The 22,898-nt window shown below is 40.0% G+C and overlaps 1 protein-coding gene across 1 annotated transcript in view; it reads right to left on the bottom strand.

Annotated features, from left to right (window-relative positions):
* Positions 1–22,898, bottom strand: part of col4a5 (collagen, type IV, alpha 5 (Alport syndrome)) — a 291,046-nt gene that overhangs the window by 122,714 nt on the left and 145,434 nt on the right. Inside the window, exons 22-26 of the mRNA XM_073057907.1 lie at positions 21,153–21,242; positions 19,238–19,327; positions 13,933–14,003; positions 12,803–12,994; positions 1,267–1,435 (exon numbers count right to left, since the gene is read on the bottom strand). Of these exons, the coding sequence (XP_072914008.1) occupies positions 1,267–1,435; positions 12,803–12,994; positions 13,933–14,003; positions 19,238–19,327; positions 21,153–21,242 (612 nt within the window). The remainder of the gene's footprint in view (positions 1–1,266; positions 1,436–12,802; positions 12,995–13,932; positions 14,004–19,237; positions 19,328–21,152; positions 21,243–22,898) is intronic.

Genomic DNA, 22,898 nt, shown 5'->3' with positions numbered 1-22,898 from the left:
TTTGTCTTATCTTGTTTTATATTGCTTTATTACGTCGTTACTAATATAATAGTGTTTTAACAGAAGACAGGTGTGTTCCATTTCTGCTGGTCCTTTTTAACCCATTATGGGGTACGTTACAGTGGTGAGGAAAGCAAATGCAACGTTAGCATTCATTTCAAAAGGACTAGAATATAAAAGCAAAGATGTAATGCTGAGGCTTTACAAGGCTTTGGTCAGACTGTACTTGGAATATTATGAGCAGTTTTGAGACCCTTACCTAAAAAAGGATGTGCTTGCATTGGAGAGGGTCCAGAGGAGGTTTACAACAATGATACTGGGAATGAAAGACTTAACATATGAAGAACATTTGACGGCTCAGGGCCTGTACTCACTGGAGTTTATAAGAATGAGGGGGATTTCATTGAAACCTATCAAATATTGAAAGGTCTAGATAGAGTAGAAGTGGAGAGGATGTTTCCTATAATGAGGGTGTCTTTGATCAGAGGGCAGAGCATGAAAATAGAAGGACATCCCTTTAGAACAGAGAAGAGGAGGAATTTGGTGAATTGTGGGATTCATTGCCAGAGGCACTGTGGAGACCAAGTCATTGGGTATATTTAAAGTGGAGGTTGGTAGGTTCTTGATTTGTAAGGGTGTCAAGATTACAGAGAGAAAGCACGAGAATGGAGTTGAGAGGGAGTATAAATCAGCAGATGGAATGATGGAGCCGGCAATGGGCTGAACGGTCTAATGCTGCTCCTATGTATTTTGATCTTATGGCAGCAGGCATACAAAGAAGATTAATGAGCATGCTGCCAACAAAGGAAAGTTTTACTATTGACTCTTTTGAGAACAAAGCAAGCTAGGAGTGATTTCATCAAAGTTATGAGGTGCCTTGCTGTATGAAGAGGAAGAACCTGTCATGGACAATAGTAGAGCATACGGTATATTGAAGGCAAAGTCTCAGAAGGAAGTTCAGGAAATTACTTATATTATTGGTGGTGGTGCTGGTATGCAACACCGACTGAGGAAGCGGTGGAGACAAGAAACTGTAGCAGATTTTAAATGTAGCTAGATGAATATTTGATCTGCCATCACCTACAAGGCTACAGGTTAATCTAAACAGCTTATTTTACATCTAGTACTGACTGGATGGACCACGTGGCATCCCATTTGACTTATATCTGAATTTGGCCAAGAATATTAAGTTGTCAGTTGGGTCCAATCATGCATTACTTACACCAGTTAGAGAAAAAGGACCACTGGTACAAATGAGTAACATACCTGGAACACCAGGGGCTCCGGGACGTCCTGAAACTCCTTGTGAACCTTTTGGGCCTGAATACCCAGGTGAGCCAAATCCTGGTGGTCCTGGCGGTCCCCTTTCTCCTGGAAATCCCAGTGGACCTGGGTCGCCTGGTGGTCCTCTCTCTCCTTTGAAGGCCAAACCACCCTGGAATGAAATCCAGTGACCCATGAGTAAGGATGGAATGTAAGAGGATGGCTTTCATGAAAAAACCACGCTGAAAAGCCATATACTTGAAACAAAAAGGCACAAATGTAAGATTCTTATTCATGCACTCTCTCCAAAATTCTAAAACCCAATTAATTCTCTCATTCATGTTGAAAGCCAAGAATCAAATAATCATTCTTATTGCAAACTTTTCCTTTCCAAGGTTCACAGCTAAGCTGAGAAAAATGCTAAGATGCAATATGGAAACTTTTCTGGTTAGCGCTTACCAAAGAAATGGCTTATGGTTGACTCTCCATGTATACCAGGGACATCAAATCCGTGTAGAAATTCATCTTTGCTATACCGTCTGACTGCAGGACATATGTGGCAAAAGGGTCTTCTGCTGTGTCTCTGGTATTCAAATCCATTTATAACACACGTATGTACTACCATATCACACGTTTAGTGCTTGTGACCGGATCTGAGGGGCTGTCACCGACCAGAAGCCTCTCTAGACCAACTACCTTGTTACTCTGGCTATAGAAAGCTGATTATCCTGAAGTGAGTGGTTCACCTCTTTTCCACAATCTACAAGGCACAAGTTAGGATTAAAATGAAATATTCTCTGCCTGGCTGAGAGCAGCTTTGACAATACTGGAGAAGCTCTACATCATCAGGGACAAAACAGACTATTAACTATTCCAAAATGTAGTGTCAGCAGTACGTACTGACTACTAAATGACCTCCATTTACTGAGAGTTCTCCATCAGATTCCCCCCAACCTGTGACCTCTGACATCAAGACAGGCAAGGGCTGCAGCTGCATGAGAATACCACTTCTTGCTGGTTCTCCTCTGAATCACACATCAACGTGACTTGAAAATATATCACGGTTTCTTCATCATCACGGGATGAACCCTGAAACTCTCTCCCCAGTTGTGTGAGTGCATTTATCAGAATGACAGTCAGGCAGAAGATACAATAATGCACGTACCACCGGGGTCAAGTACAGCTTCGCTGATGCTCTGTAAGACAACTGATCAGACCTCGATTCCATCGGATGCTCCCAGACTACAAATCTCTCTGAATCCATCGCTGGCTCTGAATACTTCCATACCGGTGACAGTACCATTGGCAATACCGGTTCCAATGATTCTGAGTGGATCCAGAAACCGGATTCCATCGCCATCAATGCCGGTTCCTATGACCCTGGACACACTCAAGACTGCTAATTGTATAACCTGTAGCTCCAGCTTCAGCCTGGACCTTGACCATCAGCATCTTCAGACTTCACTACGCTGATGACTGCATTGGTGCTGCTTCATGCAGCCATGCTGAGCTCGTCAAATTCAACAATTTCGCCTCTAATTTCCACTTTACCCTTAAATTCACTTGGGCCATCTGTGACACGTCCCTCCCCTTTCTCAATCTCTCTGTCTCCATATCTGGAGACAAACTGTCAACTGACATCTTTTATAAATCTTCTGATTCCCATAGTTATCTTGACTATACCTCTCCTATCTCCTGTAAAACTGCGATACCATTTTCTCAGTTTCTTTGCCTCAGTCGCATCTGTACTCAAGATGAAGCTTTCCATTCCCTCCCTCTACTTTTGATGCTACCCTCACCCACACCTCCTCCATTTCCCGTACATCTGCACTCATCCCATCTTCCCACCGTCGTAATACTGACAGAGCCCCTCTTGCCCTTACCCATCAGCCTCCACATCCAACACATTATACTCCACAACTTCTGCTATCTCCAAAGGGACTTTACCACTAAACATATCTTTACCTCCCCATCTCCATACCATTCACCACAAGCAGGAATTCCCAGTGGCCAAACATTTTATACGTCATATGAATGACACGTTATATGTCATATGTCATAGGAAGTCATTCCTACCTGTGGCCACCAAACTTTACAACTCCTCCCTCGGAGTGTCAGACACCCTGAGCCAATAGGCTGGTCCTGGACTTATTTCCACTTGGTATAATTAGCTTGTTTTTATTTAATTATTTATGGTTTTATATTGCTATATTTCTTTCTTTTTTTTAAATTTTTTAAAAACTTTTTTTGTGTTTTCAAATAGTTACAGAATAAAAGTGTGTGAAAAAGAAAATATGTGTTACCCATCCCCCCTCCCCTTAAACCCTCCCCCCTAACATCCCTATTGAAAGAAAAAAGAAAGGAAAAAAAAAGGAATGCCTGGATATTAGAAGATCCCCACATGCTCCGCGGAGTTCGTAATAACTTTAGTATATCTATTTATTTATTTCCCCAAGTAACCAATTATTTCATCTTCGGAGCGCCTATATATTTAATCCTGTCTTTTGTAAATAAGGGCGCCAAATTTTCAAAAATGTTTCATATTTATCTCTTAAATTATAAGTAATTTTTTCAAGTGGAATACAGCCATAAATTTCTTTCTTCCAACAATCTATACTTAAATATGTATCCGATTTCCAAGTAACTGCAATAGCTTTTTTGGCTACTGCCAATGCAATTTTTATAAATTCTTTCTGATATTTATTCAATTTGGATATCGGTTTCGTCCCTTCAATATCACCTAGTAAAAGTAATATTGGATTATGTGGAAGTTGTATTCCAATAATTTGTTCCAATAAAACTCTTAAATTTGTCCAAAAAGGTTGAATTTTAGAACAAGACCAAGTAGAATGTAAAAAAGTACCAATTTCTTGGTTACATCAGAAACACTGATCAGATAAATTTGGGTTCAATTTATTTATTTTTTGTGGTGTAATATATAGTTGATGTAAAAAATTGTATTGCACTAATCTTAATCGGACGTTTATTGTATTTGTCATACTCTCAAGACATAGTCTTGACCAATTTTTTTCTTCAATTTTGATATTCAAATCACTTTCCCATTTTTGTCTTGACTTATGGACTCCTTGTTTAATTGCCTGTTTTTGAATCAAATTATACATACAAGAAATAATTTTTTTAGTCTTTCCTTTTTGAATTAAAGTTTCTATTTCATTGGGTTTCGGTAATAACATTGTTTGACCTAACTTTTCTCTTAAATAAGCCCTTAGTTGAAAGTAACAAAAAAGAGTGTTGTTTGATACTTTATATTTATTCTTTAATTGATCGAATGACATTAATATACCTCCTTCAAAACAATCTCCTATATATCTAATCCCTTTTTGAAACCAATTATATAAAAGTTGATTATCCATTGTAAAAGGAATAAGTCTATTTTGAATTAAAGATCTCTTTGCTAATAAGGATTTCTTTGTCTCATCGTCAACATTTATCTTATTCCATAAATCAATCAAATGTTTTAATATAGGAGATTCTTTCTTTTCCCGTATCCATTTAGATTCCCATTTATATATAGTCTTCTGGTGTATTTTCTCCTATTTTATCTAGTTCTATTCTGATCCATGCCGGTTTATCTTTCTCAAAAAAAGATGCAATAAATCTAAGTTGATTTGCTTTATAATAATTCTTAAAATTTGGAAGTTGTAACCCTCCGAGCTCAAATTTCCATGTCAATTTTTCCAACGATATTCTTGACATCTTACCTTTCCAAAGAAACTTCCTCACATATTTATTCAGCTCTTGAAAAAACTTCTGGGGTAATTGTATTGGTAGTGATTGAAATAAGTATTGTAATCTAGGGAATATATTCATTTTTATGGTATTTACTCTACCTACTAATGTTATTGGTAATACCATCCATTTATCAAGATCTTCGTGAATTTTTTTCAATAGTGGTAAATAATTTAATTTGTATAAGTTCTTTATGTCATTATCAACTCTTATACCTAAATATTTTATACCATTTGCCGGCCATCTAAATTGGGTTATTAATCGACATTGATTATAATCTCCTTTAGTAAGAGGTAAAATTTCACTTTTATCCCAATTTATTTTATAACCTGATATTTTCCCATATTCTTCTAATCTATAGGATAATTTACGCAACGAGTGCAATGGGTTTGTTAGATAAAGCAGAACATCATCAGCAAATAAGTTAATCTTGTATTCTTCCTGATTAACTCTGAAACCCTTAATATCTGGGTCCATTCTAATCAATTCAGCTAATGGCTCTATCGCCAACACAAATAAAGCAGGTGATAATGGACAACCTTGCCTAGTTGACCTTGTTAACTGAAATGGTGTTGAAATTTGACCATTTGTCACTACTTTAGCTTTGGGATTAGTATTTAAGGTTTTAATCCATTTTATAAAAGATACTCCTAATCCATATTTTTCCAATACCTTAAATAAAAAATCCCATTCCAATCTATCAAAAGCTTTTTCTGCATCTAAAGCAACTGCCACGCTCATTTCCTCCCTCTTCTGCGCTAAATGAATTATACTAAATAAGCGAGTTACATTATCTGCTGATTGTCTATTTTTAATAAATCCTGTTTGATCCATATGTACTAATTTTGGTAAGCATTTAGATAATCTATTAGATAAGATTTTTGCTATTATTTTATAATCAGTGTTTAATAAAGAAATAGGTCTATATGATGATGGCTTTAAAAGATCTCTATCTTTTTTTGGCAATACTATTAAAATAGCTGTCGAAAAAGATTCTGGAAGTTTATGCGTTTTTTCCGCTTGGTGTATTAACTCCATAAAAAGAGGAATTAATAAATCTTTAAACTTTTTATAGAATTCAGGCGGAAAACCATCTTCTCCTGGAGATTTATTACTTTGAAGTGATCCTAGGACTTCTTCGACCTCTTTCAATGTAAAAGGCATATCTAATCCCTTCTGTTCTTCCGTATTTAATTTTGGAAGAGTTATTTGTGATAAAAACCTTTCTATCTTGGCATTGTCATTTTGTGATTCTGATTTATACAACTCAGAATAAAAATTCTTAAAAGCTTCATTAATTTCTAAAGGTTTATAAGTAATTTTATTTACTCTTGTTCGAATTGCATTTATTGTTTTAGAAGTCTGATCTGTTTTTAACTGCCATGCAAGAACCTTATGTGATCTTTCACCTAGTTCATAATATCTTTGTTTAGTTCTCATAATTGCTTTTTCTGTTTGATATGTTTGGAGTGTATTATATTGTAACTTCTTGTTAATAAGTTGTCTTCGTTTTTCTTCTGTCATATTTCTTTGGGATTCTTTTTCTAATTTTGTAATTTCTTTTTCCAATTGATCTATTTCTATCATATATTCCTTCTTAATTTTAGAAGTATAACTTATTATCTGACCTCTCAAGTATGCCTTCATTGCTTCCCACACTATAAATTTATCATCAACTGAATGTGAATTTATATCTAAAAAGAACTGAATCTGTTTTTTCATAAAATCACAAAAATCTTGACGTTTTAATAATATTGAATTAAATCTCCACCTATAAATTGATTCCTCTTTATCTATCATTATCATTGTCATTATTAAACGAGAATGGTCTGACAATATTCTTGCTTTATATTCCACATTTTTCACTCTATCTTGAATATTCGTTGATAATAGGAAAAAATCTATCCTTGAATATGTTTTATGTCTATTTGAATAAAATGAATAATCTCTTTCTTTTGGATTAATTCTTCTCCATATATCAATCAAATTTAAGTCTTTCATCAATGATAGAGTTAATTTTACTGCTTTTGATTTTGTAACAAACTTTGTTGATCTATCTAAAACTGGGTCTAGACAAAAATTAAAATCTCCACCTATTAATATTTTATCATGTGCATTAGCCAAATTCAAAAAGACCTCCCGTATGAACTTTACATCATTTTCATTTGGTGCATAAATGTTCATAAGGGTCCATAGTTCTGAAAAAATTTGACAGTGTATAATTAGATATCTCCACGCCGAATCAATTAATACGTTTTGTATTTTAATTGGTAAATTTTTGTTAACCAAAATTGCAACTCCTCTCGCCTTTGAATTAAATGAAGCTGCAATAACATTTCCAACCCAGTCTCTTTTTAATTTCTGATGTTCTATGTCTGTTAAATGAGTTTCTTGTAAAAAGGCTATATCTGTTTTCATTTTTTTAATATATGTTAAAATTCTTTTTCTTTTTACTGGCCCATTAAGCCCATTAACATTAAAACTTTAAAAATTCAGTAGATTAGTCATTATTATTTTTTAATGATATTACTCCAATCTGTAATAATACCTAATCTTTCAACTTTCGTGGTATCCTGGGAAATCTTTATAAAAATCTCCATGTTGCTATGTGTGTCCCCACCAATCATCCAGGCAAAAAGATAGAAGAGAAATAGAATATAAAGAAAAAAACAAAATACCCCCCTACTAATGTTGTGGGAAAAAAAACACAACATTACCCCCCTCTGTTGTACGGGTCATGGCAACCGCCATGATTATACACGTGAATCCCGTAGTAACCGATCCAAAGCTCTCCAGCCCCCCCGCAACATAAAAAAGTATATGTATAAGAAGAGAAAAAAAATACTATTCTCATTTAGTATTTCTAAAATTTTGCTTTTCTCTTCTATAATATCTATAAATGTCCATCACTTCTGTTCGTTGACTCTATCTTCATCTTTAATCCATTACGTTTGGAAGCCTCTATGTGTAATTAGCCAATAGATTAAAGTTTTTGTACGAACTCCTCCGCTTTTCGATAATCGGAAAAAAAATTTTTTCCCTCCTCCAAAAAAATTATCAGTGTTGCTGGATGACACATTGTAAATTTATAACCCTTTTCCCATAAGGCTTTTTTCGCTGGGTTAAATTCCTTCTTTCTCTTCAACAGGTTGTAACTTATATCAGGATAAAAAAGAATTGGTTTCCCTTCTATCATCAATGGCCCGTTTCTATTTTTGGCACTTTGGGCAGCCGCCTTCAGGATCTTTTCTTTGTCTTGGTATCTTAAGCATTTTATCAAAATTGATCGTGGGTTTTGATCAGCTCGAGGTCTTGATCTTAAGGATCTATGAGCCCTTTCAATCTCGATTGGAGTTTCTCTTTCCATTTCCAATTTTTCAGGGATCCATTTTTGAAAAAAATTTATTGGATCTTCTCCTTCTATATCTTCTTTAAGTCCAACAATTTTAATATTATTTCGTCTACTGAAATTTTCAAGCTTATCAATTTTTTCCATAAATTGTTTTCTTTCTAATGTCCAAGCAGTATTTTCATTTTCCATTTTGTCCATTCTTTCAACCATGTCTTCCGTTTTAATTTCCAAGTCCATAATTTTCTTTTCCATTTTTTCCTGTCTCTTTGTCATTTTATCAAGCGTAATCTCCATATTTGTCATTTTTTGAGTACTTTTTGATTACTTTTAATTACTTTTAATGTGTCTAATTTACGCATTATTTGCCTCAAAGTCTTTTCTATATTTCCAAAAGAACTTTTATCTCCCTCTTCGTCTGATCTTTCCGGAAGATCTGACTCTCCCTCCGATTCGCTATCACTTTCAGTTGCAGTGGTAGCTGGGCTTTGTAGTTCTTGTTGCTCCCGTTTGCACATGCTCCATCCTTCGCGTTTGCGCCGTTCACGGTGGTCTTTTCCTTTAGAAATGGCCGATGTTGCCGCAGTTTCCCGTTCCGTATCGCCGGTGGTATAATGTACCTGAGACCGCGGTTCATCGGTAGACGTGGGCCTTGTTCCTGTTCCAACTTGCGTAGTCTTCCCGGTATTAGTTTTCATCATCTTCTTTCTTCGAGGCATAGTTTGACACAATCCGGAGTAGTTTATAAGTAACTTTTAGAAAGTATTGACTAACTTTTCTTCATTTAAACATTAATTTATTAACTTTTTACGGGAGAGCTGGGTTCCAGCATCTCGATCCTACGTCATCACGTGACGTCCCCCATTGCTATATTTCTACACTATTCTTGGTTGGTGCGGCTGTAACGAAACCCAATTTCCCTTGGGGTCAATAAAGTATGTCTGTCTGTCTGTCTGTCTGTCTTTAATTCCGATTCCTGTTCCCGTTCTGATGTGTCGATCCATGGTTTCCTTTTATGCCAAGATGAGGCCACCCTCAGAGTGGAGGAGCAACAACTTATATTCAGTCTGGGTACCCTCCAAATTGATGGTATGAATATCAATTTTGCCTTCAGGTAAAGAAAGTTCCCCACCATCATTCCCCACTCTGAAGCTTTACTTCTTCTCTCCTGCCTATTACTTCTCCCGGGTCTCCTCCCCCTTACCTTTCTCTTATTCTCCACTCTCCTCTCCTATCAGATTTTTCTTCTTCAGCCTTTGACCTTTCCCACCCACCTGGCTTCACCTGACATCTTCCAACTTGCCTCTTTCCCCTCCCCCCCACCTTCTTATTCTGGCATCTCCACCCTTCCCTTTCTGTGCTGAAGAAGGGTCTCAGCCCGCAACATCAACTGTTTATTCTTTTCCATTAATGCTGCCTGACCTGCCGAGTACCTCCAGCATTTTGTGTGAGCAACTTAACAATATCAGATCTATGTCAGGGTGGTACAGGCACACTGGCACTTAGTGTGAGAGGAGGGTGGCAGGATGCGTTCAGGAACCTGATAGCAGTTAGATGTGGTGTGTGTGAAGCGGGAGGTGAGGTGGGGGAAGACATTAGGAGTCTGCCATGCCCATTGTTACAGGATAGGGATCTGTCTAGTGGCTAAGGGTCCAGGGAAGAGCAGGAGATTGCTTTGGAATGAGGGAAATTGCAGGATCAAAGTGGAATCTGGATTCTGAAAAGGTGAATGGCAGAATCTGGAAAGGCCATAGATTGCTGGGATCGATGACCTAAGGAGTGGAGAGAGCTTAAAAGAGCAGATAACAGGCAGTGGGGACTATGGACTTCCACACTGGTGCCTTGGAAATAATACTATATAGTCTGGATATAATACTATATATAGTCTTATATAAGTCTTATATAAGTGCCCAGTGGGAAACTCCCCTAAAATTATACAGTCCAAGAGTTAAAAGGAGCTTTGCACAGGGAATGACATCAATATATATATACACGAGAATGTTGGAAATCCAAAGCAACACACACAAAGTGCTGGAGGAATTCAGCAGGTCAGGCAGCCTCTATGTAAATGAATAAACCGTTGATGTTTCAGGCCGAGACCCTTCCTCGATACTGGAAAGGGTGAAGATAACAGAATCAAAGAGTGGGAGGTGTGAGAAGAAGGATAGCTAGAACGTGATTGGTGAAGCCAGGTGGGTAGGAAACGTAAAGGGCTGGAGAGGGAGGAATCTGATAAGAGAGGAGGGTGGGAGATAGGAGAAAAGAAAGGAGGCAAGGATCCAGGGGAGATGATAGGCAGGTGAGATAAGTTAAGGGGCTGGAGTGGTGAGTAAAGAAGAGGGGAAGGGGAGCAGCACATCGGTATTACAAGGGTAACTCATAATAGGAATATTCTAAATGTTATGAAATGATCTAAATGATCATAATCATGTTTGTATAATTATAAAAACATTTCAATTACATAATGTTGGAATTACAGTATTACGCAACTGAATTTCTGGGCACACGTCTCTAATGATTAGTCTCTTGTGACTTCTTGAAACTACAATTTATCAGAAGCTGCTTCATTATCTTATTTACGATGGATCTCTTTAGCCTTTCAAATTAATACGCTATTTAGTCTCATGCTTTTGCTTCTCCTTACACCATGCTCTCATTCCCAGTCAAGCACAGGCACTTGCCAATGATAATGGGTGTTACGATATGGTAACTGCTCTACAAGTGGCCACAGGAAACTGCAGTGTTACGGACACAGCTCAGCGCATCAAAGGAACCAGCCTCCCTTTTACGGGAATGTATGCTCCATTGATCTGACGGCTCCCTTCCCAGGGAAGTCGGGGTAGGGGCGGGTGGCAGTGATGGTGGTGGACGTTAGACCAACGACCAGCAGAACTGAGGATCCAGTAAGGAGCCTTGTGGACTGAAGGGGAGCATATAATATGGTGATTGGCTGGAGGAGGGTTCTTCGTTGGGAGGTAGTGTGGGGCGTGGGCTTGAACTGGGGTGTCAGATTGACTGTTGAGTCTTGGCTGATCAATGGAGAGAGGAAAAGAGGAGTCTGGTATGGGATTGCTGCCAAGGTCTATCGATGTATTGATGTAGTAGGAATGGGTCAGTGATATTTAAAGGACATAAGCAGTCTGAATTGGGTCACTGTTCCACCACAGATGGACATTACTAAATAGTAAATACTAAATCTTGCAGTGCCCAAGGACAGATACATTAATATTCCCATTGTACAATAAATTACATCATCTGATGTGCATCTGATATGGAAATTGCATCAAATGTGATTCATGAGCAAACCAATTTTCCAAAGGAGATTGATTCAGTCTAGAAATACCGAGTTTAAAACAAAAACGATGCTACTCAAATAAATAGCCACATTATTGTTTGGAGACGACAATGGGACTATTGGACTGTCATCTAAACCCAATTGGTTTATGTATGTTCCTCATTAAAAGAAAATCTGCTGTTTAGCTTGATCTTCATGTGATTGCATACCAAAGCAAATTTAACACCTTCAAAACTGGCCAAGGAAGCCACTGAGTTACCAAAAAGGTGCCTCAACATTTCTTTCTCAAGGCTAACTAGAAATGCCAATATTCTATAACTAAATAGCAATAGCAACAATTGCACAAAAATACACATATTTTATTCCCTTCTTTTCATCTCATTTCTCCAGTAAGAGTTTTTTAAAACATATTTCACAACAACACCACCCTTATAATCCAAGGCTCATGACGTATTCTTGAGAGCAATGCTAAAAAGTCCAACAGCACTGGCTGAACCATAATGACAGTAGTACTATGCTTAGAAACTTCTTTCTGCCTCTGCTTCTGTCCTGGCAGAGACCAAATAAAGTAACAGTGGAAGAAGAACTCAAACTATTAAAGCTTCCCTGGGACATCACACGGGACAATTGTTGCCTATAGAGATTCTAATACACTAGGGATTCCCAACCTTTTTTATGCCATGGGCCGATATCATTAAGCAAGGAAAATTATCTCTCTTGTGTTTCTTGATCTTGCTACTTGAGATTCAGTGTCATGCAACCCTGCCACTTTGATTTGGCCCATGCCTTCATTAACCAGGTTCAACACTTGCCTTTATTGGGCTCTTCCTCACACAAATTTTAAGTTTTATGGTTATGAATATGCTTTTGGATGGGGTTATTCCTTATGCTTGGTGTCGGGGGGGGGGGGGGGAATGATGTTGTATTGTGGGAAATGAGTGCTCAAGTGTAGGGTTTCTTGAACCCATCTGACCAATTGACATTATTTTACCCAGGAATCTCTCTTGAAGCTGTCCTGTAGACTGATGTAGAATAGACCAAAGCTGTCACAGCCTGGAGTCCCTGATTATTCTGTCCCAACATAGCTTGTCTATTGTTACCTGCTTTCATTTAGGATGCTCAAGGGTAGAAAGGATTTTACTTACAGATTCTCCTTTGGGACCTGGTGGACCTGGTGATCCATCTCTCCCTGGATTGCCATCTAATCCTGGAAATCCTGGTGCCCCCGGGAAGCCAGGATTTCCTGGATCACCTTTAGAACCCGGAAAACCAAAACCATCGCCTCTATCACCTTTAGGACCAGGGGATCCTGGAATACCTGGAATGCCTGGTGGTCCCTGAAAATAATGAAAACAGGAATTTCTGGCTGATGCAGGACATTCTCGTGCTGACAACCAGATGAGAGCCAGCAGCAAGCAAAAGATAAATAATTCCAAATTGCTAGTTCTTAAATTCAGTACTGAGTCAGTACTAAGGAAGGAAAATGTAATGTTAGCTTTCATTTCAAGAGGATTAGAATATAAGAGTAAAGGATGTAATGGTGATGCTTTATAAGGCATTGGTGAGACTGCATTTGAAGTATTGTGAACAGTTTTGGGCCCAATAATTAAGAAAGGATATGCTGGTATTGGAGAGGTTTCAGAGGACATTCATGAAAATGATCCCAGGAATGAAATGGTTGATGGGTACGTGAAATGTTTGATGGCTCTGGACCTGTACTCACTGGAGTTTAGAAGAATAAGAGGCAATCGCATTGAAACCTACCAAGTGTTGAAGAACCTGGAGGGAGAGGATGTTTCTAATAGTGTGAGAGTCTAGAACCACAGGGCACAGCCTCAGAACAGAAGGAAGCCTTTTTAAAACAGAGATGAGAAGGACTTTCTTGAGGCAAATGGTGGTGAATCTGTGGAATTCATTGCCACAGACAGCTGTGGAGTCCAAGTCATTGGGTGTTTTTAAAGTTGAGGCCGATTGGTTCTTTATTAGTCAAAGGTTACAGGGAGAAGGCAGGAAAATGGGGTTGAGAGGAAAAATAAATCAGCCATGACTGAACAGCAGAACAGAATGGGCCAAATGACCTAATTCTGTTCATATGTTTCATGGCCTTTATCTCCAATAATGAAATAGCACAACAGGAAACATACATCAAATAGTAAAATTCAGGAAAGCAAAGGGGAAAAAGAAGTATATACAATAGGAAACTTTGAGAAATTCTTTACTTAAGGACATTACTTTATTTACCTGCCTGAACATTTTTGGCTCAACAAGTACTTACAGGTGGTCCCACTACTCCAATTAGGCCTTTTGATCCTGTGTCTCCTTTATCTCCATTCCGTCCTGGTTGACCTGAAACCAACCAATGAAGCAATAAAATTCTCAGTAGATGTGAAATAGCTATGTGGATTAGGTTTATAGAGCAAGATGAGGCACAATGGAAGAGTTAGTAGAGCTGCTGTCTCACAGCTCCAAAGACCTGACCTTTGGAGTTTTTTCTGTGACCATGTGGGTTTCCTCCATGTGCTGCAGTTTGCTGCTACATGCCATAGGTACGTGGACCTGGAAGTTAATAGGACTCAGAACATTGCTCCTTCTCTGAATGTGTGTGGTAGAATAAAAATAAAATAGAATTGGCATAAATGACAGTCACCACAAACTTTGTGAGACAAAGCTGTAAGGCTCTATAAATTTATTTAGAAACATAGAGGTAGGATAATGGATAATAGACTTAGAATGAATCTAGGGGTGCTACTTTCACCCAGAGTGTAGAGAGTATATGGAATGCACAACTGGAGTAAGTGAAGAAAGCAGAATCACTGACAGAACTTAAACAGTTTTGAGGTGAGCCCTTAAATAGCCTTGGTATAGGGCCAAAGTATGAAGATGGGATTAGTCCAGTGGTGTGTAGCAATGTGGTGGGCCAAATGGCCTTTTTCCATGCCTTCTGACTTTAAGGATGGCATGGTAGTGTAGTGGTTAGCATAATGCTGTAACAGTGCCTGCGACAAGTGTTCAATTCTGCGGCTGTCTGTGAGAAATCTGTACGTTTTCCTTGGGCATGCTACGTTGAGCCCAGAAGCTGCCCCTCGCACGTTGCACCTTTGGACTGAGTCGGTCACTGACACATTTCGCAATACACGTGACAAACAAAGCAAATCTTTACTTCTTTTATTTATGTTGCAACGGCACACAGATCAGTAAGTGGAATCTCAACAAATGCTCGTCCAGTTCTCAAAGTTAAAATGATTCTAATAGCAGTGAGGAAATGCTCTACGCTGGAATACGGAACATTTTGTAAGCTGTATGAGCAGTGTACAGTGCCCCAGTTAAGGACAGTCTCATCATACAGAATGTGGGAGGGAATTGGCATTGACTATTGAATGGTAGAGCAGTCTAGATGAGTGAAATAGCTGCTCTCAGTCTTGCTTCATGACCTTGGATCCTTTTCAGTGATTCTACATCATGAAGCCACTCAGAAGTATCTTCTGAAAGTGGGAGTGCTGCAAGCCATTGCTTTTTCCCCAAGTGGATGGGTTAAAAAACATGATATATAGAAAGAGATACTGCATGTGGGGTACACTTGGAAGGTATCCATTGTTCATGTACACTCCACATGGAACACCAGTCCACAGAAAAATGAAAACGTATTTGCCATTTCAGCTACTTCTACATTGATTCTATTCTGAATCAGGTTTATTATTATTGCCATATGTAAAGAAGTATTGGAGGAAAGGCAGATGAGATCATGATACGGTCCAGCACCTGGAATTATGACAATGTAACCATTAGTAAGACTTGGTTGCAGGAGGGGCAGGACTAGTAACTCAGTATTCTGGGGTTCCGTTGTCTTAGACGCAACAGAGCGGGCAGTATTAAAGGAGGAAGGGTGGCGTTACTAGTCAGGGAAACTGTTACGGCAGCGCTCAGTCAGGACAGACTACAGAAATCATCTGGTAGGGAGATATGGGTGGAATTGAAGAATAAGAAAGGTATGGCCACGTTGATGGGGCTAAATTACAGATCGCTCAGTAGTCTGTGGGATTTAGAGGAACAAACTTGTAGAGAGGTTACAGACAACTACTAGAAACATAAGGCTATTATAGTAGGTGATTTTAACTTTCCACATATTGAGTGGGACTCCCATACTGTAAAAGGACTAGTTTGTCAAATGGGTTCAGGAAAGTTTTCTTAATCAGTACTTAAAAGACCCAATGATAGAGTGTGGGATACTTTATCTGTAACTAGGGAATGAGACAGGGCAGGTGACAAAAGTTTGTATAGGGGGATCATTTTGCATCTAATGATCATAATGACATTTGTTTCAAAGTAAATATGGAAAAAGATTGGTCTGGTCCACGGGCTGAGATACTAAACTGCAGAAAGGCCAATTTTGATGGTATCAGAAAGGATCTGACAAGTGTGGATTGGGACAGGCTGTTTTCTGGCAAAGGTGTACTTGAAAAATGGGAGCCCTTCAAAAGTGAAATTTTGAGAGTACAAACTTATGTGCCCGTCAGAATAAAAGGTAAAAATAACTGGTTTAAGAAACCTTGGTTTTCAAGAGATATTGAGGCCCTGGTTAAGGAAAAAAAGGAGGTGCATTGCAAGTATAGGTAGGTAGTGTCAGACACCCTGAGCCAATAGGCTGGTCCTGGACTTATTTCCACTTGGCATGATTAACTTATTATTATTTAATTATTTATGGTTTTATATTGCTATATTTCTTCACTATTCTTGGTGCGGCTGTAATGAAACCCAGTTTCCCTCTGGATCAATAAAGTATGTCTGTCTGTCTGTCTGTAGGAACAAGTGAGGTGCTTACGGAGTATAAGAAATGCAAGAGAACACTTAAGAAAGAAATCAGGATTGTTAAAAGAAGGCATGAGGTTACCCCATCACACAAGGTGAAGGAGAATAAGAGCAAAAGGATTGCAAGGGACAAAATTGGTCCTCTGGAAGATCAGAGTGGTAATCCATGCATGTAGTCAAAAGGGATGGGGAGATCTTAAATGGATTTTTTATCATCTGTATTTACTGGGGAGATGACACAGAGTATATAGAGGTGAGGCAAAATAGGTGTTTGCTGTCTTGAGGCAAATTAGAGTAGATAAATCCCCAAGGCCTGACAAGGACTTCCCTTGGACCCTGTGGTAGGCTAGTGCAGAGATACTTAAATCATCCTTAGTGACAAGCAAGGTTCCGGAGGATTGGAGGATAGCCAATATTGTTCCCATTTAAGAAAGGCTCTAAAAATAAACCAGGAAATTACAGACCAGTGAGCCCAATATCAGTAGTAAAGGTATTCTAAGGGACCAGATATATTTGCATATGCAGCATGACAGATAGACGGATTAGGGATATCCAGCATGGCTTTTGTGTGTGGTAGGTCATGTCTAACCAATTTTATAGAACTTTTCAAGGAAGTTACCAGGGAAGTTGATTAAGGTGAGACAGTGGAGGTTGTCTACATGGACTTTGGCAAGGTCCTGTATGAGAGGTTGGTCAAGAAAGTTCAGTAGCTCGACATTCAAGATGAGATACTAAACTAGATTACATAATGGCTTTGCGGGAGAAGCCAGAGAGCGGTAGTAAATGACTGGCTCTCTGACTGGAGGTTTGTGACTAGTGGAGTGACACAGGGATTGGTGCTGGATGTTGTTTGTCATGTGCAATCAATGACCTGGATAATTATGTGATTAACTGGATCAGTAAATTTACAGATGACACCAAGATTGGGAGTGTAGTGGACAGCAAGGAAGGCTGTCATGGCTTGCAGAGGGATCTGAACCAGCTGCAAAAATGGGCTGGAAAATGGCCGATGGAATTTACTTAGGTCTTACATAGTGAACAGTAGGGCACTGAGCAGTGCTGTAGAACATAGGTCCATAATTCAGTGTACGTGGCAACACAGGTTGATAGCGTTGTAAAGAAAACTTATGTAAATTGGCCTTCATAAGTCAAGTATTGAGTAAAGGAGATGGGATGTTCTATTCGTATTGTATAAGACATTGGTGAGGCCTAGTTTGGAGTACTGTGTGCAGTTTTGGTCACCTACCTACAGGAAAGATGGAAGTAAGGTTGAAAGAATACAGAGAAAATTTACAAGGATGTTGCTGGGACTGCAGTATATGAGGTATAAGGAAAGATTGAATAGTTCAGGACTTTATTCCTTGGAACGCAGAAGACTGAGGAGAGATTTGATAGAGGTATACAAAATTATGAGCAGTATAGATAGGTACAAGTAGGCTTATTCCACTGAGGGTGGGTGGGACTACAATTAGAGGTCAAAGGCTAAAGGTGAAAGGTGAAGAGTCTAAGGGGGAACGTGAGGGAAAATTTCTTCATTCAGAGGTTCATGAGAGTGTGGAACGAGCTGCCAGCGCAAGTGGCGCATGTGAGCTCGATTTCAACTTTTAAGAGAAGTTTGGATAGGTACATGGATGGTGGGGTGTGGAGGGCTATGGTCCCAGGGTAGGTCAATGGGAGTAGGCAGTTTAAATGTTTCAGTGGGGACTAGGAGGGCCTGTTTCTCTGCTGTATGTATTTTTCTATGAGCATGTTGTGAAATTTGTTGTTTTTGAGGCAACAGTACAGCATAATAAAAATTCTACAAGTTACAATAGAAATTATAAAAAACAATTCAGTAGAGCAAAAGGAGAGCAAAGTAGCAAGGTTCTGCTCATGGGTTCATGGACTGTTCAGAAATCTAAAGGTAGAGGGGGAGAAGCTCTTCCAAAAGTGTTGAGTGTGTGTCTTTTAGCTCTTGTACTTCCTTGCTGATGGTAGCAATGAGAAGAGGGCATGTCCTGAGTGATCAGCATCCTTCATGACGAATGCTGCTTTCTGAAGGTGTCCTCGAAGGTGGGGAGGGTAGTGCCCATGACGGAGTTGGCTGAGCTTTTCACTGAATTGTGCATTGGCGCCTCCATACCACATGGTGACACAAAGTGTCAGAATGCTCTTTATGGTACTAACATAGAAGTGTGCTAGGGTCTTTGATGACACACCAAATCTCTCTGAACTCCAAATGAAATAGAGCCACTGTTGAGCCTTCTTCATAAGTGCATCAGGGATGTATTTTGCACAGAATCTCGCCCTGCTCGCCCTTCCTACTGCTGGCTCCTCGATGAGGACTGGTGTGTGTTCTCCCAGCTTTCCCTTGCTTGAGGTGTAAGCCCCCAAAAGCCAGCAAAATTAGTTCTGCTCAGACTTAAAAGCTCCAAGAAGTGGAAAGAAGGACTGTGATTCTTGGCACTGGGGTGATTGAATTTAAACTGGCAGATCCAGTAGTAACGACAGTATGATAGCGCACTCAATCTTTAGAAGGCCAGAGACTGAAGGAGAAATAATTAAAAAACAAATGGCACTTCAGAGTTCCAGTCTGTGACAAGGCATAGAGTTGGAGTAAAGAAATTGTTAATTTTAACACAGTAAAAATGAGCATGTGGAACTATGCACAAATGAGATTTTGACTGGCTGAATTACAGAGAGTTATCTCTATACTTAATTGACATTAGCATTTTGTACGTAACATAGCTAAAGAAAACATTAATAATATGAAATTGCAAATCTTGGTGGCTTACCTGGAATACCGGGCGATCCAGGAGGTCCTGGTAAACCAGGAATACCATTACCAGTATCTACGCAATGAATACAAGTATCTCCCTTATCCCCTACACAATTGACAGACGGAGAAAGAAAAAATATTACTCATTGGAAACCACTGTAAAAATTATTGCCTTGACTCTTAAAAATTTTCCTCTGCATAATATATATGTCTCTGGCCTCAAAGAGTGAGCATCACTTAAAGATGCTTCAAGTACGGCAGAAATGGAGGGCTCATGGTACCTCCATTTCATACCCAATGAAACTCTGAGGTACACCTAGTGACACAAATGAAAATTGGGCAGAATTTTGTCTATTGCTCCTATTGTATCAACCTTTCTAATTTTGTTCAACAAGTTCAATTTTGCTTCTGATGTGTAATTCTAAATGTAAGAAAGCATACATACAATATCAAAAAAAATAGCAAACACAAAATACACTGCAGATGCTGTGGTCAAATCAACACGTACAAAAGCTGGATGAACTCAGCAGGTCGGGCAGTATCCGTTGAAAATAGTTGAAAAAAATAGCAATTGCATTTGTTGAAGTTGAGGTAGAATTTACTCGCTGGAGTTTAGAAGAATGAAAGGGAACTCATTAAAATCTATTTAATGTTGAAAAGACTAGATAGAGTGGATGTGGAAAGGATGTTTCCAAAAGTGGGTGAGTCTAAGACCAGAGGGCACAACCTCAGAATATGAGGTGTTTAGAACGGCGACGAGGAGGAATTTCTTTAGCCAGAGGGAGGTGAATCCGTGGAATGCAATGGCATATGTCATAATCAAAGGTTATGGGGAGAAGGTAAGAGAATGGGGGTGAGAGGGATAATAAATCAGCCATGATGGAATGGCAGAGCAGATTCGATGGGCTGAATGGCCCAATTCTGCACCTATGTCTCATGGTCTTAACGTGGTTGGTGGGAAAGAAGGGAAGATGTTTGTTGTACATCAGGCACAAGTTGCAGCATTTTTTTTCGCATCATCCAAATACCATGATCATGGTTCATTGGATATACAATGCAATACAACTTCAGGAGAGATTATCAAAAAGATATGTCAATGTGCAGTGGGTGTTCCAGTCTACAGTAATAGGGCATTGCTTTGAGCACCTTGTTCTGTTGCTATGTGGCACAGGTGTTAGCCTACCCATTTTATTTCAGACACAGATAGTCAACAGAACACTATAGTATCATCCGTACTTAGCATAGCAAATGAAAAGTAAATCAAAGTTGCTCATATACTGTGCTTTAAACAATGGAAAATGAAGTACAGTGGTGGCTCTGTCATACTCCATTGCAAAATGCAATGCTATTGAAATCAACAAAATTGAATTTCAAAAGTAAAGCACAATTAGCACCTGCTACTGTTTTCTATGTTTAACCATAGAGACCTAGTCTGAATCTCTATTCTAGAGGCCTTTACAGCTAAAAAGGAATTAATTTGATTAGTGATTAACAATTCCCACAAGATTGTGACCCAGATGAGATATTCACCAGTGTTCAGATATCTCCAGTCTCACATTACTCCAATGGCAGAGTAATCCAAGACCAAGGCTTTATATTTTCTGAACAGTGTCATCCATGCAGTGGACTGCTCTGGCAATGGAGGCTCCCTAATTAGAGCAATAGAACATAAGGCTGAGAAACAAATGTAAGAAGTCTTAAAAAAACCCACAAAATGCTGGCAGAACTCAGCAGGCCAGACAGCATCTATGGGAGGAGGTAATAACGACGTTTCGGGCCAAAACCCTTCATCAGGATAGGTTTCGGCCCAAAACGTCGTTATTACCTCCTCCCATAGATGCTGTCTGGCCTGCTGAGTTCTGCCAGCATTTTGCGCTTTTTATTTATTTCTAGCACCTGCAGATTCACTCGTGTTGCCTAAGAAGTCTTACCTTTTAGTCCAGTTTCTCCAGGAAAACCTTGTGGCCCTGGCAAGCCCGGTAAGCCTTCCAATCCTGGCGGGCATCGTATTCCAGATAAATCTAAGGAAATGAACAGACTATTTCAAATTCACTGCAACACTGATAACTTCTCAAGGAAACAATAAATTTGACATCATTAATTGCAGACATTTGCCCTAAGATCTGTTATACAACAGTTACCATATTCATTACCAGTAGAGTTCTTATCGAAGCATTGCACAATGGTGTTACACTGTAATTATATTGTTAGGAATCATATGATACAAAGAATATAAAATTATTACAATGGGTACAAAAGGGTTTACACGTGGTTATAAACTTTTCAAGAAAAAAGAGAACCCAGTATGGGATAAATAGCATATTTAATTTTTTCTAGAATCTTTCTAGAGCAGGTTTTCCCAACCTGGGGTCTATGGACCCCTCGGTTAATGGCAGGGGTCCATGGCATAAAAAAGGTTTGAACATACTAGAGATTGCTTCGACCTGTGAGGAAGTAGAAAACCAAAGGTTAACCTCAGACTCTGACAAAGAAATGAGCCTGGTGGCTCAGAAACTTCTTCACCCACAATGTGGTGGGAATGTGAAACAGAGAAGTGCTGTAGCGATATGCTACACACAGAGCTAGAAATAACGACACTCAGTTGGTAAGAGACTAATTTATTCAAACTTCGCGGCGCTGGCTTTTACTCAGTACTGTTCCCGCCCTCTCCGGGCGGAAATGACGTCAGAGGTGCATTACAAAAGTCTCTCCCCGCGTGCAGGCTATTTGTGAGCCGGTTCGCCTGTGCAGAAAGTGGATCGCCACATAACCCCCACTCCCCCAGAACAGGCGATATACCCTCCAATGTCCACAGTCTGGATCAGTCTCTGTTTGGGCAGTCTGCCTCTGCGCCGCGGTGCCTGAACCTCGACCGGCTGCGCCAAGTCCGCATGGGCTGGTTTGAGTCAGTCCACCATGAAAACCTCCTCTTTCTCCCCAATGTCCAGAACGTATGTGGACCTGTTGTTCTTGATCACCTTGAACAGCCCCTCATATGGCCTCTGTAGCGGTGCCTGGTGTGTGCCCCTTCTTACAAATACAAACTTACAGCTTTGCAGGTCTTTGGGCACGCAGGTCGGGATCTGTCCGTGCTGTGAAGTCGGTACGGGGGCAAGGTTGTCGAGCCTTTCACGTAGTCTGTCCAGGACTGCTGCGGGTTCTTCCTCTTGCCCCCTTGGGGCTGGTATGAACTCTCCTGGGATGGCCAGGGGTGCGCCGTACACCAACTCGGCCGACGAGGTGTGCAGATCCTCTTTGGGTGATGTACGAATTCCAAGCAGGACCCAGGCAAGCTCGTACACCCAGTTAGGTCCTCTCAGGCGGGCCATGAGAGCCGACTTCAAGTGATGGTGGAAGCGCTCCACCAGTCCGCTCGACTGTGGGTGGTAGGCAGTAGTGTGGTGTAGCTGCGTTCCCAACAGGCTGGTTACAGCCGACCGCAGGCTGGAGGTGAACTGGGCGCCTCTGTCGGAGGTAATGTGGGCCGGTACCCCGAAGCGTGCTACCCAGGTTGCAATCAGTGCTCGGGCGCAGGAATCGGCGGTGGTGTTGGTGAGCGGGACCACCTCTGGCCATCTCGTGAACCGGTCTACCATAGTTAGGAGGTACCGTGCTCCTTGGGACACTGGTAGGGGGCCCCACGATATCCACATGAATGCGGTCGAACCTCTGGCGGG

Source organism: Hemitrygon akajei, chromosome 10 (genome assembly GCF_048418815.1).
Source record: "Hemitrygon akajei chromosome 10, sHemAka1.3, whole genome shotgun sequence".
Taxonomy (NCBI): Eukaryota; Metazoa; Chordata; class Chondrichthyes; order Myliobatiformes; family Dasyatidae; genus Hemitrygon; species Hemitrygon akajei.
This window is presented reverse-complemented; position numbering and strand designations above follow the sequence as displayed.